Source organism: Puma concolor, chromosome A1, assembly GCF_028749965.1.
Source record: "Puma concolor isolate L17-30 chromosome A1, mPumCon1.1.hap2, whole genome shotgun sequence".
In the NCBI taxonomy this organism is placed as follows: domain Eukaryota; kingdom Metazoa; phylum Chordata; class Mammalia; order Carnivora; family Felidae; genus Puma; species Puma concolor.
The window spans coordinates 190610117-190628701 of NC_141667.1; the positions used below are offsets into that span (position 1 = coordinate 190610117).

General features: G+C 33.7%; 1 protein-coding gene across 16 annotated transcripts in view; it reads left to right on the plus strand.

Moving 5' to 3' along the window:
• MYCBP2 (MYC binding protein 2) overlaps window positions 1-18585 on the plus strand; it is a 293673-nt gene that overhangs the window by 227041 nt on the left and 48047 nt on the right. For 10 of the 16 annotated variants that reach the window (XM_086709934.1, XM_086709939.1, XM_086709855.1 and 7 more), the window contains 3 exons: window positions 2465-2644; window positions 12076-12177; window positions 16285-17928. In XM_086709934.1, coding sequence (XP_086566060.1) covers window positions 2465-2644; window positions 12076-12177; window positions 16285-17928 — 1926 coding nt within the window. The remainder of the gene's footprint in view (window positions 1-2464; window positions 2645-12075; window positions 12178-16284; window positions 17929-18585) is intronic. The other 6 variants (XM_086709907.1, XM_086709946.1, XM_086709919.1 and 3 more) reach the window with 4 other exon arrangements.

Below are 18585 nucleotides of genomic sequence, written 5' to 3' on the forward strand. Positions count from 1 at the left end.
TTTGCTTATTTGCTCCTATTTAAAGATACTCACTGTGAATTCACATCATAAATTCAATGACACTGTATCTAGTAAAAGAACTATTGTTTTTATCACTCACTTATTATTAATAGTAGTGTTAATGAGCAAAAAGGAACCTTCCACAGTGATCCATTTAAAATCAAAATGTTTTAAGTAATATTACATGTCAGCTTTATTACATACACATGGTTTTGAATGTTTAGCCATGTTATCTTAGTTAATTTAGAATTATGTGAAATAGGCTATATTCGGGTTTGGTATGTATAATGAAATCAGAAAGTTGTAAAAAGGAAAACAAAAACCCCAAGCCAAAGAAATAAAATGTGTGTAAGCTGGTTTTGTCTGCAGTATTAGAAGAGACCAACATGATGGACGATCCAAACAATAATTATTTCAGAATAATTTATACTTGGATTTCATCTAAAATTCAGACACATTCCTTTTCTTTTCTATACATATGATCCTGACTCCTTCTAAATCAGCATATTGTCAGCAAGTAGCATACAAGTGGGATGATGGGTAGGAGGGAGAAGATAGCCTACATGGAAATAATTTTACTGTAAAATGTCATTTACACTAATTCATAGGATTTGATTTCGAGGAACAAATACAGCATCATTAGACTTGCAGAGCAAATGAAATAATGAAATCATCAATAAAATGCAAAATGACATCAATGTAGAGGAGATATTCAGTTTAAAATAAAACCACATGTTGTTTGATATCTTTATTGCTTTCCACAAAGTATTTATGTGAAAGAAGCCTAGCTACAAGATTTCCTTTTGGCTTTTCCTACTCTATTGTGTTGGTCTATCCTGCAGACTTGGGGACTGCCTGCTTGCTCATTTCTGGTAGCTCAGATTGCAACTAACTTGAGCTAGACCTTCATACTTAAGTAGGGGAAATGCTTGATGGTGTTTTCTTCATGTCCTTTTCTCTCTCCCATTATCAATCCTTAAATTAAAATCTCAGTGTTTATTTACTACTACTCTACTTCATTAGTAGTCTGTTCTGGAGCCATGTTTAATTCAAATTGTATGCTGTCAGTCTCTAAAGTGTCTAAATTGTACTGGTGGCTCTCACTTTAAATCAGTCTTCAAAATATAATTTACTTAAATATCGTAGGAATTTAAATCAACTTTTAAGAGACAAACATTGCTGATAACATTTGTTATTAAATAGAAATAATGAAGGACCGCTTTTTAAAAGTGTAATTTTTGCTTACATTGTTCGTATTTTTTAATAGGCTTTTAAAATACTTAGATGGTGCAAAGGAATATTAAGAAACTTAAATCTAATTAAATATATCTGGCCTTTGTTAATGAACTTACCTTTAAACTAATTCCCATTTTTTAACTGTTTATACTGTCCAAGATCAAGAAATTTTTTTATAAAAATTCTTTATTCTTAATTCTATAAAATTCTTCATAATTTCTAAAATCCTTCCTGAAATCTACAACATAAATTTTTGAAAAGTGGACATATGTAGCTATGTATACAGTTCTTTCCATATAAGTCTGTTCTTTCTTGCTGTTTCATTTGAAGTCTTCACTTAAGAAACTTTATTATATTTAGGGAATATGGCTGGAAAGGTACTGTGTTCCAGTTTTTACATCAACTAATCTAGATATATTTTTTCGTCTTCTCTTTTTCAGTGTTATTTAAAATATTTAATACATATAATCTCTTAAAGAAGAAGCTAAGGATCATCCATCTAATTATATTGTTTCATAGTTTTAAAAATATTTTTCTGTTAAAGTCCTGTGTATGTAATTTCAAGGGAGAATGTCAGAATTCATACTTGAGATACTATTCCAATTAGATAGCTCATACTCCTTTTTATCTTATAAGTCTTAAAGATTGTTATATTATCCATCCAAGCAAAGGAGCTCATGCTTTAAGAAGTATAATTTCTTTGGCAGTAACAATTTAAAAAAAGAAAATAATAATTTATTAACTCTAATGTAAATATATTACTAAGTTAATAACATATACTTTGCCTCCCTTCAGTTCTACATTTACTTAAAAAAACGTTTTCATATTATTTGCTTATTTTCTGCATGAAGAGTACTGCATATGAGGTGGAGTTATTTAGTCATTTATTAGGTATTATGTAGAAGACATCATTTGCTTAGATCTCAGTTTACACTTGTATGATATTGAGTCAACCTCTCTATCATAGATTCTTCATAGACTCTGAATTCCCCCACACTGCTGCTCAATGTTGTGTGTAAATTTTCATGAATTTGTTTTCATAGGTGGGCTGTTATATAAGACTATTAAAACAACATAACAACATTTGGTCCCTAATTTGAGAATAATGATCACCAACTTCCACTCATTCCTGAGTTGGCATAGTTTTATTTAGTGTTTAACTTTATCTGAATGTCATAAAGCACCATATTCTTTGCCATTTTGGATGTTAATTAATAACAAGTTGTAGTTTTGACTGTTTTGCCCACTGCAGGTGACCAACTGAGTGCCATATTGAATTCCATTCAGTCTCGGCCCAATCTCCCAGCTCCTTCCATCTTTGATCAAGCTGCAAAACCTCCCTCTTCCCTAGTCCACAGCCCATTTGTGTTCGGACAGCCCCTTTCCTTCCAGCAGCCTCAGCTTCAGAGTAAGTCTGTCAGCCTTACCTGCCTCATCAAACCATTTCTGAAGCTTTGTTCTGAGTTGTGTATCAGTTACTAATTATTTATCAACTCACTTGACTGATTTTATTTCATGAGGATGTTATCCCTTTCCACATTTTTGAAGGATTTAAGCTATTCTGAGCTAAGACATTGTGCAGCTAAGACATTTGTTTTTTAATCACACATTTTTTTATTAAGTATAGTTATTAAAGTATGGCTATTATGCTCTCTAATTCCAGCATAAGCAAACACATACATAAAGCATGTTAAGAAAAACATTTCATTTAAATTTTTTTATATAAAACGCATGACTATACTAAGCATCACTTACAGAGCTAACTTTCATTGTTTTACACTGGATTTTTGTTACTGAGGGATGCCCCAAGAGAATAGACCTATTTCACTATACCAGTGGGTAGAGGATAGGTGGTACGGGGCAGGTTTGTTTGTTTCTTTTAAGTGAATTTGGTATCTGTGAAATGTATAGCAACTTGAGGTTTCCAGATTTTCTCAAATTGTTGTTTCTTCTCTTGCTTTTTGTTGTTGTTGTTGTTTTTCTTGTTCTTAATGTGTTAAAGTGATTATTTGCTTTTAGCTATGCCTTCTAAGATTGCTCTAGCCCTCCATCCATGATGTAATTCACATTGATCTGGAAAATAGACCCAAACAAATTACACTTAACCAAGTGTTCTTTTTTTTTTTTTTTTTTTAATAACTTCTTGAGGCCTCCACATAAACTTCTCAAAGCTTCTTGTGGTATGACAGCAATATATTCTTCTTGGCTTTCAGTTCATGTTATCGGCTGTACAATATATAAACGTATTCACTGAATGAGATAATTCATGAAAGTCCCAGATCATGCAAATAATGTTACTCATTAGGATATTATTATCTACCTTAGATAAAGAGTATACAAGAGTATAAACTTTTCTGGGATTGCACTATACATTAGGCAAGTTTAATGAAATTAAGTAGTTTGGAAATATAAGTAGTATCAATTTCTAGCCAATCGTTGTCTATATATATAGATATTGAATGTGTCTTAAAAGAAGAATTTCAAGGAAATATGACAGTGTCATGTGTGAGAAGTAGCTTTTTCCTTCTTTGGTAAGCATTACAGATGAAGGAAAGAGAAGTGACAACTTAGTTTACTCATTTAATGAAGCAATAGTTTTTTTACATTTATATATGCCCAGATTGCAGGAAGTCTTAAAGGTAAAGACAAGAGAAAAACCAAAAAGGAAAAAAATCATAATTAGGCAGAAAATCCATATTAGATATAAAATTTCAAACAGGAAATGACTCTGATAATGTCATAGCAGCAGCAGACAACAGAAAAAAGTAAGGACATTTTTGTTCTACACAAAAAGTCATTTCAAGTCTTCTCAAAAAAAAAAAAAAAAAAAAAGTGGGGTGCCTGGGTGGCTCAGTCGGTTAAGCATCCAACTTCGGCTCAGGTCATGATCTCGTGGTCCATGAGTTCGAGCCCCGCGTCAGGCTCTGTGCTGACAGCTCAGAGCCTGGAGCCTGTTTCAGATTCTGTATCTCCCTCTCTCTGACCCTCCCCCGTTCATGTTCGGTCTCTCTCTGTCTCAAAAATAAATAAACGTTAAAAAAAAAATTAAAAAAAAGAAAGAAAGAAAAGTGTAATTATTTTTGTTTTACCAAATTATCTAATAAAATATTTCAAAATGTAAAGGCCATAATAAAATCAGGCTTATTTCTCTCAAAGAATAATAGGTTTCCAACTGACATTGTGTCAAAATAATTGTATGCATCTTGTGTCTGAGTGTTATCAGTATCACTGCTTTCTTTTACCACCGTCTTGGAGCAAATTTGAAATCATGGCCTGAACATATCTCAGTTACCAGTTTTCTGAATCATCGTTTGTCTCTATTCCAACAATGGGAATTATGTAGCTCTTTCTTCTAAACCTCTTAGTTCTCATCAGAATATCACTGAAGTTTGACTTTACAAATTCCAGAAACCAAAATTCTTAATTTTTAGTATGACCAAAAAAAAAAAAAAAAGTATGGAACCTAAAATAGTTTTAATATCTTGGAAGTAAGTTTGAATGGTATTCATCACATCATATTGGGAAAATTAAATATGGCAGAGTGTGCTTATTGTTAAGACTACCTGAGTAAGGTATTCTTTCCTGAACTTCACTGCCATCCATCACACCAGCAGTTCACCTCGCTTTAGAAGATGGCTACAGGGGCACAGAGGGGGCACGCTCTCTCTCTCTCTCAAAGTAAATAAACTTTAAGAAAAAAAAAACAATAGAAGACGGCTACATACTGAACTTCTCATTACTAATTAGTAAAATGAGAATCACTGTTGTCTTACACATTTGTGATACTAAAAGAAAACATTATGTATAGGGGACTATATATACTAATTTTTTGCTTATATTGATAGTCACTGCTATGTGCTAAACACTGTCTTTAAACACTTTAATACATCCTCATTTAAGATAATGTCTCCATTTTACAAGTAAGGAAACAGAAGCTCGGTAGAAATGGTTTTCCCTAGAAATAACGTAGTAAAATGGTAAAGCCAGAGTGTGAGACCAGTTCTACTGACTACAAAGGCCATGTTTTAAATATTCAGCTTTGCGTACTGAGTAAAGCTGCCAAAACTGGCCTTTGATACATATTTTTAAAATTTCTGCCTACATTTGTCCTGGCACCGAGTCTAGAGTATTAGCTTTGTTTGGGTTGTTTATTTATACTTGATAGTTTAATTTTCAGAATGTAGCATAGTTGGAGAGGAAAAAAAGATTTCCTAAATGTCATAAGTCAAATTCCCAGTTAAGTATACAAACTCTACATAGACATATATAAACGGCCCCATATGTTAACTTTATTTAGAACCTCTATGAGTGTAATTATCAATAATTCTTTAGTTTTGTTTTCCCAGAGGCATAGCTTTCACTAATCTTTGGAATTGGCACTTATTTTGTTACATGAAAATAATTTGGCATTTTTTTATAGTAGCAAACTTACATATACACACATATTATTTGAACTTTCTAGTGAAGTAGAATAATTACAGAAATAAAATTACAAATTTTCCTTGTCTTATGTGTGTATAGGTCTGAGGGAGGGAGAGAAGTGTGTATATAGGCTTTTTCTTTACTGTTCTCTAATTTACTTTTTTATTTCCAATTATCAGTAAGATTTTGCAATAGGGTTCTAGTGAACTGAAGTTATGAATGATATCTCTGCCATTATTCTGTAAGAATAATTCACTGCTTATTTTCACTGTCTTTATTCATTCCTTTTAAAGTATCATTTTCTGTCTCATAGCCCCTGACAGGGTCTTACACATCATAAGCATTGGAGGAATATTTATTGGCTCTAGATGACTAAGATTATCACTTTTCTTCTGTGTAAACCATGAATTTAAGATCATGTGTTTCTTGTTATTTTATGCTAGGTATTCCAATATTAGAGTATATGTTCAAAGAAGAGGAAGAATGTTTCAGTACTAATTAAAACCACTATAATATGACAATACAAAGTCTAATAATTCTGAGTTTATACTGAGTAATGATAATTAGGAGTTTATACCTAAGCAAGATCCTCCAAAACTGAAAAACTTCCAAATGACTGAGGCATTTAAGATCTACTGTCCAGGAGGCCTAATAGTTTATTTTCATTTTTCTTGTGGAAAAAATGATAATTAAGACAATTTACTATTCTCCCAGACATTTTCAATATGTAACATATGTCAAAATAACAGTACTTTCAAGCCCAGATAGGAAACCTCTAGGTTATCTTGCAACAAGTTTTTCTGTTACACCTGTATGCCACATTCTTAAATGAGACAGAACATTTGCTACATGTGACTTAAAATGTCCACTTGAGTATCTGCATGCATATTTATTTAGGCTTGAGAATACCAATATATACTAAAGCACCGTGTTCATTATAGAGGTGGAAAGAAGTGATGGAAAGAACTTAAAACTCAGATTTCCCTTCCAGCCTCTCACTGGCTTTATTTAGGTAGGTTATGTGACACAGCTGAGCCCTTTTTACTTCATCCATAAAGCGGGGTGCCCAGTAAATGTTATCACTTGATATCATTATTGCCTTTTGATGCAAGCACTTAACATCTGTTATGCTCCTAGGAAGACTAGAAGAAATCACAGCCTGAGAGCAAGCAGTTTATTCTCAGTGTGGAGGAGTAGCAGGAAGGAATTTGGAAAGGGACAATTGAGGTTTCCTGGCTTCTCCTCAGTTTACATTTTTACAGTATAACTTTATTATTTGTCTTGAGATCGATTCTTCATAGAGTAACACTATGTTGAAATATTAGTATGAATGTTAGTATAGAGGCCAGCTTTGTTTCCAAGACCTAGAGGTCATTTCTGTCCTGCATTATAATCATACCACAGAATTTGTCCATTTGTTTACTTGCCTCCTGTGAAGGTGTGGCATGGATGGAACCTTGGATTTATGTGCCTACTCTTTTCTTCTCTCTTCAAACAGAAGTATCTTATCCTAAAAACCTTTTCGTTTTGTTTTCAGTTTTAGCTGTCTTTGTACTACATAAGTGTTATATCCTTCTGAAGGCAGGACATGGTTACGTGTCTGATTTCTCTGATCTGTAGTTACCATTTTTAACTTTGCAACTAATAAGATTTGTGGAGAGCCCGATTTTTATTTTTAATAGCATCTTCAGCCCTCCTTTGCCTCACATTATTGGCTTAAGGAGTAATACTTAACCTTTTCATGGAATGTTTTGAAGTTATTCTTTCTCAGGCCTAGTATATATACACATCAAATTTTGCTCAGAATTTTCCTTGGTCAGCCATCACAAACTCTGAAATGATATGCTTTTCCTTAATCTTGTATATTCCTTAACCATAGTTACTTGGAATTTACTGTGTATTCAGTAATATGCTGTGAGTATGTTTTATGCAGGTGCAGTTTTGTTTAGAAGTCATCTAGACACATGCTGTGTTTGGGGGTTATCCACCTTAACAGAGTTTCATCATCTTCCTTCCGACTTTCCTATGTAGGTTAATGTTATTTTCTAGTGAAAAGCTTATTTCTGTCTTATCCTTCACTTGGAAATTTTATTCCAGCTTTCATTCTTTTATAATTCATTTAGTTATACTAATATTTATGTGAGTAAATTTTATTTCCTATTCCATTTCTTAAGCTCCCGTAGCATTCACATAATTCCACTTTTCTTCTGATTCCGGATGTACTGATTATGCAGTGATAATTGTTATCTAAAGCTGTCAGTCCAGACAGCTGCTAGCTAAGAGTGTGTAATAATTACTATTACTTTATTTTAAACTCTCCAAAATATTACTAGACAGAAGTGGGAATAATAATTATACTTAATTACATTTATTTTTTATCTGCATTTTGTTCAGTTACTGTCATCTTTTGACTATGTTGAATGTTTATATATTGTCTCAAGAACCAATAAAGTAGTTTTTATTATTTTTAAAAGTAGGTATTTTTAAAATAAATAATTGCCAAATATCAAGTTAGACTTAACCATTTGCTGCCTATTATAGGCATCAATAATGTCAAAAATATCTGATATTCTATTCAGAGCAGAATATAAATGTACAGTGAAATTTAAATCAGGTGAAGAAGGTCAGGAACACTGTCCCTATCATTCTTCTATAAACCCAGTGAAATTTTATAATCCTTGCTTGGGAAAGATCTATAGAATTAGATTTCTTTCTTATATCTTAACAAATACATATACATACACATAAATGTAGGTATATATAAGCATGGACAGAATACAGTGAAATTTGAGCATTGTCATAGATATATTTATAAAACTTTCTCAAGTTCTTTCAAATATCTATGTTAGGATTGCATTCAGTAATTCTAGGACTAAAAAATGTATAACCGCTGTACTGCCTCCTTGATAATGAGAACTAGAAGACCCAAAAAGTAAAAATAGATGAAGTTTATTTCTGCCAGTTATTTGTAGCCTCCTTTGAGATGTTCTGTGGAAAATATTCCATCACTATTACTTCCCCTGTTTGAGTCTCAGGATAGTGACATGGGTGATGTGATTAGACACCTGACCTCCTGAATATAATGTATTTCTACTGCCCTTTCTAATATTCTGTTTAATATTTCTGATCATTGCTTATTGTTGACTTAACATTGAAAAAGAATATATGGGGGCACCTGGGTGGCTCAGTCGGTTAAGTATCCGACTTCGGTGGGGGTCATGATCTCATGGTTCACGAGTTCGAGTCCCACATCAGGCTCTGTGCTGACAGCTCAGAGCCTGGAGCCTGCTTCAGATTCTGTGTCTCCCTTTCTCACTGCCCCTCCACCGCTTGCACTCTGTCTCTCTCTCTCAAAAATAAACATTAAAAAAAAGAAAAAGAATATATCTCCCTTTTAAATCTCAGAACTGCAGTTTTGTGTACTGCCACCAGATTGTGACCTATGCCTTGATTTTTCCAGTTTATGTTCCCAGGAGCAAGGTCAAGTTTCTCATATTCACAGCAGAACCACAATTTGTCCTTGTTAAACTGAAATGAGAATGCTTTCCTTATTAAAAATTAAAGTTATGGGGCGCCTGGGTGGCGCAGTCGGTTAAGCGTCCGACTTCAGCCAGGTCACGATCTCTCGGTCCGTGAGTTCGAGCCCCGCGTCGGGCTCTGGGCTGATGGCTCAGAGCCTGGAGCCTGTTTCCGATTGTGTGTCTCCCTCTCTCTCTGCCCCTCCCCCGTTCATGCTCTGTCTCTCTCTGTCCCAAAAATAAATAAACGTTGAAAAAAAAAATTTAAAAAAAAAAAAAATTAAAGTTATATGTTTTTTTTTATTAGTAGCATCTAGGGAGTGATTTTTTAAAATACAATTCACAGTAGACTCTCAAAGTTGCTGTGATCAGAAAATGAACTAAGTAAGTACTCCAGGGAACTTAATAGTTGGGATCCAAAACAAAGAAGACAAAGAATAAATGACATATGAAGAACCTTGTTGTTAATAAGGGGATATTTTATGCCAGATAGACAACATTGACTTCATTGAGTACTGGAGAAAAATCTTGTTTTTTATATTGTTAATATTCTCTTTAGTGAATTGTAATGTACCAAAAAGAATCAAAATTCCACAGAGGTGAATTTGATAATTGTTTGTTTTGCCTATAAAATGAGATTTTAAAAAGAACATGATTATATAGTTTCCAACAAATTGCCTGAAAGTTAATCAATGTTTTTTCTTTTGTTCATAGATACCAATGTATGTCTTAAGGATTGCTTCTCTTTTTAAATTGAAAAATGTAAATCTTTTAAAAAGTTAACTATATCAGACTTTGTTCAAATATGAGCAAATTTTGTAAAAATTAAATGCGTAGAACAATTGTCTGTCCCAGCTTAATTTCTTTAGGTGTTTAACAGCCTTTTTTAGACTTTCAAAAAATGTTAGGAATTCAATCTTTATAGGCTTTGTAACACAGTGAAGAGACTCCAGAGCTGTTCTGGTTTCAAAACCTCTTCCAGGACTTTGTCCTTAAACCTCAAACATCTTATCCTACAAATGTCCTTGTTTTTCACATTTATGTTTATGGGTGCTTCTAATTATGATAGTATTCTGATTTCTGCTTCTGTGTCCTCCTGCTAAACCCTGTCTTCACAGATTTTGGCAGGCAAGCCACAAGAGTGTATCCTTACATTCGCAGGTTGAATTCCCCTTGAATTAATTCTCCACTGGAAAGCTGGTACCCTCCTAACTGATATTTTCAGTGAGAGTTGCAGACTTTGTAGTAAATGAGATTTAAATAGCATGAGAATTCCTTTTGCAGCACCTGGTACCTTTGGGTTTTTATAGAGTTCAAAAAGAGGTTTGCTCAAAAACATTAAAAATTTTAACATTTTTTAAAATTTAGGTGAAGATGATTTGAGGGCACGTTTGTCACATTTCTCCATACATTCCTGCTTTTCTCTCTTGAACCCACTCCGAGGGGTCCTTGCCGTTGTCCTTATTCACAGAAATTACTCTAGTCTCTTTTGTTTTGCTAAAGTTCAGTCTTCAGTTCTCAGATCTCATGTTATTGCTGTATCAGCAGTGTGTTGACAGTGATGGCTCTTTTTTTCCCTGAAATACCTTCTGCTGGATATTTCCTACCTCATTGACTATTCATTTCTCTTTTCTGCATCCTCCTCTGTTCTGTCTTCCTAGGAATGTCCCAGGGCTTTGTCTCTTCTGGACCCCACTCCCTAACTGGTCCTCTCCAGGCATGGAATGTCACTCAGCATCTGCATGCTTGTGGCTCCCGAGTTCATCACCACTTGACCTAGTATATATTTGCTTGTTGTCTCTCCTTTTACCTGAAGATAAGTTCCATGAGAGCATGGACTTTATATCTATTCATCTCTTTATCTTCAATTTTCAGAATAATGTCTGACATGTAATACATAGTCCATACCTTGCAGGGAGTGACCTCTTGGTTTTTGAGTAGTCCATCTTTAATCTTGGCCACACTAATGAATCAGTCAATTATTACTTTTCCTTTTCGAGAACAGTGTATGTTGTATCCAATTTTTTATTTCACGAACAAGAAAGCTATCCCCTTACTACTTTCTTTCAGCTCAGTTGATTTAATTGCCATGAGTTAAAATTTCAAATAAAATGGATGTTTTTTCAGATTTAGATAGAGCTTTTTTTTTAGCATACAACTTTGAAAAGACTACAATTTAGGGGTTCTGTTAATTATTTGAAAAAAAGATAATTTTAAGTACTTCATTTTCTGCATGGTAAAATCATTAATGTGTCTAGCATTTTTCAGTGACTTGTAAATTTTCTTTGCTTTGTTTGTGTTGCAAAACTTTTTATGAAACAAAATTTGGTATCTCAGTAATAAGCTTTACAGAACAAACACTAAATATAGGGAGTAGCACTAACATTGCCCACTGAAAATGGACTCAGAAAAGTAGTCAACCCTATATGTTTCCATACATATTGGAAAAATCATAATCGTGTGTCCATACAGAAAACCAGGTGACAGTAGCTATGCTAAACTGTAAGTAATGCTTCTGTATCTCCCACTATTTACAAAAGAAAACAAAATTTACTTATAAACTTTTATTTATAAGTAAATGAGCACCAAAGAAAAGAAAACTGAGTTAAAGAAATATTAGTCTAAAAGAAATGTTCAATTTTGATTTATGAGAGCAATGAGTCTTACTTGGCTTTTAATGCATTTTGAGCTATCTTTACTAATTTAAACCAGTTTGACCTTTGTTTTCAGTTTTAATTTTAGAGAAATATAAACCTGTTGAAAAATTTAGCTGAATATGAACTTTTTAATAAGGTGATTGTGCATACCATTTGAAATGCTTTGTTTCTGCTTGTGTTCTCTGCTGAATTTTTTTTCCATTGAATCTGTGCTGCTTCTTTGCCAATGTTTTCCACTATAGAATCTCCATCTCACAACCTTGCTTCTCGTGAGCGCATTTACAAAAATTATGCTGTAGCTGGGCCTGCCTCTGCTCTCTCATCTCTGTCTCACAAACTCAAGGGTGGGTATGCGTGCATTCACTGATGGGCCATTCGTAATGAACATGGGAGGTTTCAATAAAGAAGTTTTATTAGTTCACCTCAGTCATTTCCATCCCATTCCATTTTTTAAGATTAAAGTTTATCACTTTATTTAAAATTTGATATTTTGGGGTAATTTGTGTTGTGTCTATTCAGTATTATAGTATTAATTATCCTAATTGTCATGCATGTTTATTATATCTATAGGTTGAATATTTACTTTTATTTAATTTCAAACCTGTATAAGATCTTTAAAAATAAAAAGGTATATAGAAAGAAATGCCTGATTTGGGGAGTTGTAAAGTCATTATCAAAACAAGATGTTATCTACACATAAGGCATAAAGCACATTGTGATCTGTAAGAACATAGTATCTTACGTGACAGGTTTAGTCTTAAACCCCTTTTTCTGTTATGGAATGTTAAAATCATTTTCTATTTAAGTTTTTTATGCAAAACACTTTGATAATTAAGTTGAAGTTTTTTAGTTTAACTTAGTTATCAGGATAGATATATAGATATATAGATATCAACCTACCTGTCCTGTCTGGCATCGAGTCTTCCTTATAGTATTTTCTTAGTTACCATGACAATTGATAAAATTTCAGGCAGTTTAAAAATATGCTTTTGGTTCATTACAAAACTACAGGTGCCTACTCTTATTTTTGTCTCAAACTAATATTTAATTAAACTCAAAATTCTGTATTTTAAGAAAATTTTATCAAGTTGTTTTTTGCACCAGTGGTTAATGTATTGCATAAGTTTTTCAAGTAATTTTCCTTTTTCCTAGAAATGGGTAAAACATTTTTATGTTTCTCCTTTGTACAGTTAATAGTGATAGTATGTAGTCTCATAGAATAATAAATAGGATTATAGTCCCTGATCTCTACAGTATATAGTGTTGTCAAACCTGATATATATTATGGCATAGCACAATGTACTATTTTAGTTATAGTATGGTAACATATAACCTGATGATTCATGATTTGGGCATGAAAAAATTATAAACGGCATTAATGAGTAAATACATGTTAAATGTTTTTAACATGTTTACTAATTTGTTTGAATGTGCTAAATTTCCATCCTGTCTTTTATTATTTTTCTACAGAATTCCATTGAGGTTAAACAATTTTTGCCTGTTATCACTTAAACTTACATATGATAACTACAATCATTAAACTAAATTTAGTGATGAGTGTAAGTTATCATGTGTGCTCTAAAGATTTTTAGATTGACTTGTTTATATTTATTGATCTTTGAAGCAACCACAACATGACAATTTTTAGTAATACAACATGCTACAAAATGGTTTTTTGGGTTTTTTTTAATTTCTTTATTTAAATTTAAGTTATTTAACATACAGTATAGTGTTGGTTTTAGGAAAAGAACCCAGTGATCCAAAATGTTTTAAACCCAAATGAAGAAGATAAACATTAATGAGTTAGCACATGGTTCTGCACACTTAACAAACCTGACATTTTATTTTAAAAATATATGAAATATATTTTGAAAAATAAGTTTTTCAAGAGGAGTTATTTATAATTTGGCAATTAACAATTCAGGAAGAAATAATTCTGCATTATTTATGCACTTGGACTCCCAAAAGGTATTCAGATATCACCACTTAGAGATCTTAAGAAAATATTCACCATCACTAGAGGCATAGAGATGAAGTATATAGGTGCCTGTACTCCAACCCTCTCTATATAGCAGACATTTTTTGCCAACATATGACGAGTGGTGTTCCTGATATTCGTAAGATTTCATTGTTCGGCCAGCCACAGAGATTTCGCTTTATGAGGAATTGCACACCATTGATTTAGAAAGCAAACCTCTTTCAATTCATGAATTGATCTCTTAGAGGACTGGCAAATGTAAAAGATTTACTGGCTACTATTTGTCTAGATTTACTGATCTTTATGGTTCAGCTTCTGAAATAAATGTGATGGTGAAAGCACTTCCAGCTGTCAGATTAATAACAACAACAAAAAATAGGACCCCAAACATCACACATTAAAAATTAGTGGAAAGGACTAGACTGATGTTTAATTCTACCAAATACATTGTATTTGTTTATAAAACTTCTCTGTGGATCTATTTCTGGATCAATAAGATGAGCAGCAGTTTGTTAAACTACTTTTGTACAGTTTGAGAGTAATTATTTATCAGGATTGTTACACCTTTTTATCTGTGCTCTAGGTCCTAAGACAGTATCAGTATCTAGGATTTTTTTTCTATATTGTGATTTTTTTCCATGACTTTTCCCTCAAATTAGCCCAATCTCTTATACTGCTTTTATAAAAAGAACATATACTACATATGATAAATGAAATTCATGATAGAATGATAAGGAACTGTAGAAACTGAGGAGCATTATATTTAGTATAGTTATTTTTATTCATCCAAAGAATGAAAATAATTACTGTGAACACTGACATGTTGCAGTTAAACTAAGTATTCAGTTTATTAATATGCCCTAGATAGGCTGCCACACTTCATGGTCTTACTACAGAATTACTTGACTTGTAAGCATCTGATTCTCACACCACAGTGGCTAGTTACCTTTGCCCTGTGGCCTCAGGAGTCCTAATTGCAAAAAGTGGATTTTCAGAGGATCTGAAATTTGGGAATAGCAGAAGAAAAAAGTATTTATTGAGCATATGCTATATTCCAGGACCTGTTCTTAACATTGTATCAATGGAGAGTAACAGACAAAAATACCACTCCTTAACGGACCTTCCATTAGAAGGGCAGATTCTGTGGCAATATTGCCTTGGCCTATACTAGAAACACATGTGTGCACTTGCACGTGTGTGCGCACACACACACACAGGCCAGCCAAAAAACATTTTCCTACATATCCAAATTTGTTTGCATCCCTTTTTCAAAAGAAAAGAAAAAGAAATACCTACAATAAAACCAGTTAAGAGAACCATCTCAATTTACTAGGTAGCCTTTTTCAAAAAATAAAAATACTTCTAGCAAGGTTTATGGATTTTCAGTTTTTAATACCACTTGAATCACTTTAATCAGATTACTTTTCTTCTGACAACTAATTAATATTACGTGCATTAAAGGTAGAAGTTTTTACTTCAGGGAAGAAAGGTAACGTTGTAGGGTGACTACTTACTGGTGACAAAGAAAACCTGGCTCTGATGCCTCAAAGCAAAGTATGAGGAAGGAGACACATTGCGTGAGGGCAGAATGCCAGAAACAAATGGCGACCCTGTAGAAATACTGCTTTGCCTAGGAAAGAGGGAATGTTTTTATCTGTTTTTTTTTTTTTTTTTTTTTTCTGTTTTCCTGATTCCTTGTTTCAAGGTCCCATGATTCAGACTTGTAGTACTGATTCTGAGGATCCTCCCATTTCTTTTTTTTTTCCAAAAGGACACAAACTCTTGAGTTCTAACCAGCTAAGCTTAATGAACTAAATAAACTTTTAGGATATAATCTGTTTATAAGCAATAGACAGCCTGAACTGTATGTAATTAAATAATAAGTTTCAGGCCTTCGTGTATCATAAGTTCTAATCCATAAGTTCCGATTGGAGGGTTTTCTAAGCAGCTCTTTATTAGCCTAATTGTATTTGTGTACTTGAAAATAATAAATGTATCTATATGAGTTCAGTTTTGCAATTCAGTAAGACCTATACCATCACCCTAATAAGGATGTGAGATAGGACTCTGCTGGAAATTTAGCTTGACTACTTTATATTGAAAAATACATAGGTTTTCTTAATTTCTTATTCCAAAAAAAATAGTTGTGTTTTCTTTCTAGTCTGTCCCTGAATTTAAATTCAAATTATTATACCAGGGCTGAGATTCAGATATGGAATTCATACTGATGTATAGGTTTTATTTATTCAGTCTGTTGTGCATCCATGAAAATAGTTTTTGGTGGCAATGATTGTATAATGATGCAATAGAAATTTTATGAGAAACATTTTCCCTTCTTCCTTTATTCCTCAAGTATTTTTGTGTATGACAACATGAATTTTTTATTCATGCTATGCTTTTATTTCAGTGTTTAGTGGCTAAATTTTAAGTTACGATTTTATTAACAAGTTTCACTATGAAATGGACCATACAGGTGACCGAGGAACTATCTCAACATCTTCTAGACCACTCTCTACATCAGGAAAATCAGAACTGTCCTCCAAACACAGCAGATCACTTAAACCTGATGGACGTATGAGCCGAACTACTGCTGATCAGAAGAAACCAAGGAGTACAGAAGGCTTATCAGCTAGTGAATCCCTTATGTTGAAATCTGATGCTGCAAAGTTGAGGTCAGACTCTCATAGCAGGTCCTTGTCCCCCAACCATAATACCTTGCAGACACTAAAATCTGATGGGAGGGTGTCTTCTAGCTTTAGAGCTGAATCTCCAGGACCAGGTTCTCGGTCATCATCTCCTAAGCCAAAGACTCTCCCAGCCAATAGGTCTAGCCCATCTGGTGCTAGTTCTCCGCGCTCCTCCTCACCACATGATAAAAATCTACCTCAAAAAAGCACTGCTCCTGTTAAGACTAAACTTGATCCTCCTCGGGAACGTTCCAAATCAGACTCTTACACACTTGACCCAGATACCCTACGCAAGAAGAAAATGCCCCTCACAGAACCGTTAAGGGGACGATCAACATCACCAAAACCAAAACCAGTACCAAAGGATTCTAAAGATTCCCCAGGAACCGAAAATAGAGCTCCTTCTCCTCACGTGGTACAAGAAAACCTTCACAGTGAGGTGGTCGAAGTCTGCACTTCAAGTACTTTAAAAACAAATAGTCTAACGGATAGCACCTGTGATGAAGGTAGTGAATTTAAGAGTGTTGATGAAGGTTCAAATAAAGTTCATTTCAGCATAGGAAAAGCACCACTGAAAGATGAACAGGAAATGAGAGCATCCCCCAAAATAAGTCGAAAGTGTGCTAACAGGCACACCAGGCCCAAAAAGGAAAAGTCCAGCTTTCTCTTCAAAGGGGATGGAGCCAAACCTTTAGAGCCGGCCAAGCAAGCCATGTCCCCTTCCGTAGCTGAGTGTGCCAGAGCAGTCTTTGCCTCTTTCCTGTGGCATGAAGGCATAGTACATGATGCAATGGCTTGTTCTTCTTTCTTAAAATTTAATCCTGAACTTTCCAAAGAACATGCTCCTATAAGAAATAGTTTAAACAGCCAACAGCCTACAGAAGAAAAGGAAACCAAATTAAAAAATAGACATTCATTGGAAATATCATCTGCACTGAATATGTTTAATATTGCACCTCATGGACCAGATATATCTAAAATGGGTAGTATCAACAAAAATAAGGTGTTGTCTATGCTTAAAGAACCACCTCTGCATGAAAAATGTGAGGATGGGAAAACCGAAGCCACTTTCGAAATGTCCATGCATCACCCAATGAAGTCCAAATCTCCTCTTCCTTTGACTTTACAACATTTAGTGGCTTTTTGGGAAGACATCTCTTTGGCTACTATCAAAGCAGCTTCCCAGAATATGATTTTTCCAAGTCCTGGTTCTTGTGCAGTCCTTAAAAAGAAAGAGTGTGAAAAAGAGAATAAGAAGGCCAAAAAAGACAAAAAGAAAAAGGAAAAGACAGAAGTTCGGCCCAGGGGTAATTTGTTTGGTGAGATGGCACAGCTGGCAGTCGGAGGACCAGAGAAAGACACCATCTGTGAGCTGTGTGGAGAATCCCATCCATACCCCGTTACCTATCACATGCGACAGGCTCACCCAGGTAAACAGTATTACTGAATATATATTACAAGTACTTTGTGTAAAAAAATGAACTGAATAACTTCTAACTTGAGCTGCTCTATAACTTATGTTAAAGTACAGGGAAACTTCAAAGTGCATTACCAATATCGGTGTTGAGGAAAACAGCTAAAGAAATTGTAAGAGTAAGGTGGTAATTTAGTGCAATTGCATTTTAATGTATCCCATTCGGAAACACTTGATTTTTTTAATGCTTTATATGTGACCCAAAGCGTGCTATTAAGGTGTCTCACACAAAAGAAATAATGACATGTCCATACACATAGGAAATATCCCAGTATTAGGTCTCCTTCAATTTTAGTATTTTCCTAATAAAAATTGCAAATTATATTAGATTATACTAATTTCCTCGAGCATTTTCCTATAGAAGTAATCTCAACTATTAAATCAGAAGACTGTATTTTAGATAAATACAAGGATTTCTATAACACTTGATGACTATTCCAAAATTCACCTATTAGGAGTTTGGTTAAACCTTTTTTCTTTTTACATATTACACCTGAAATGTTTTATAAAATACAAGGTTCCTTAAAATATATCATTCTTACAGAATATCTTATATTTATTTTGTCCAATTTTCTTGGCATATGTCAGTAAGCCTAAATGTACCCACATCTTA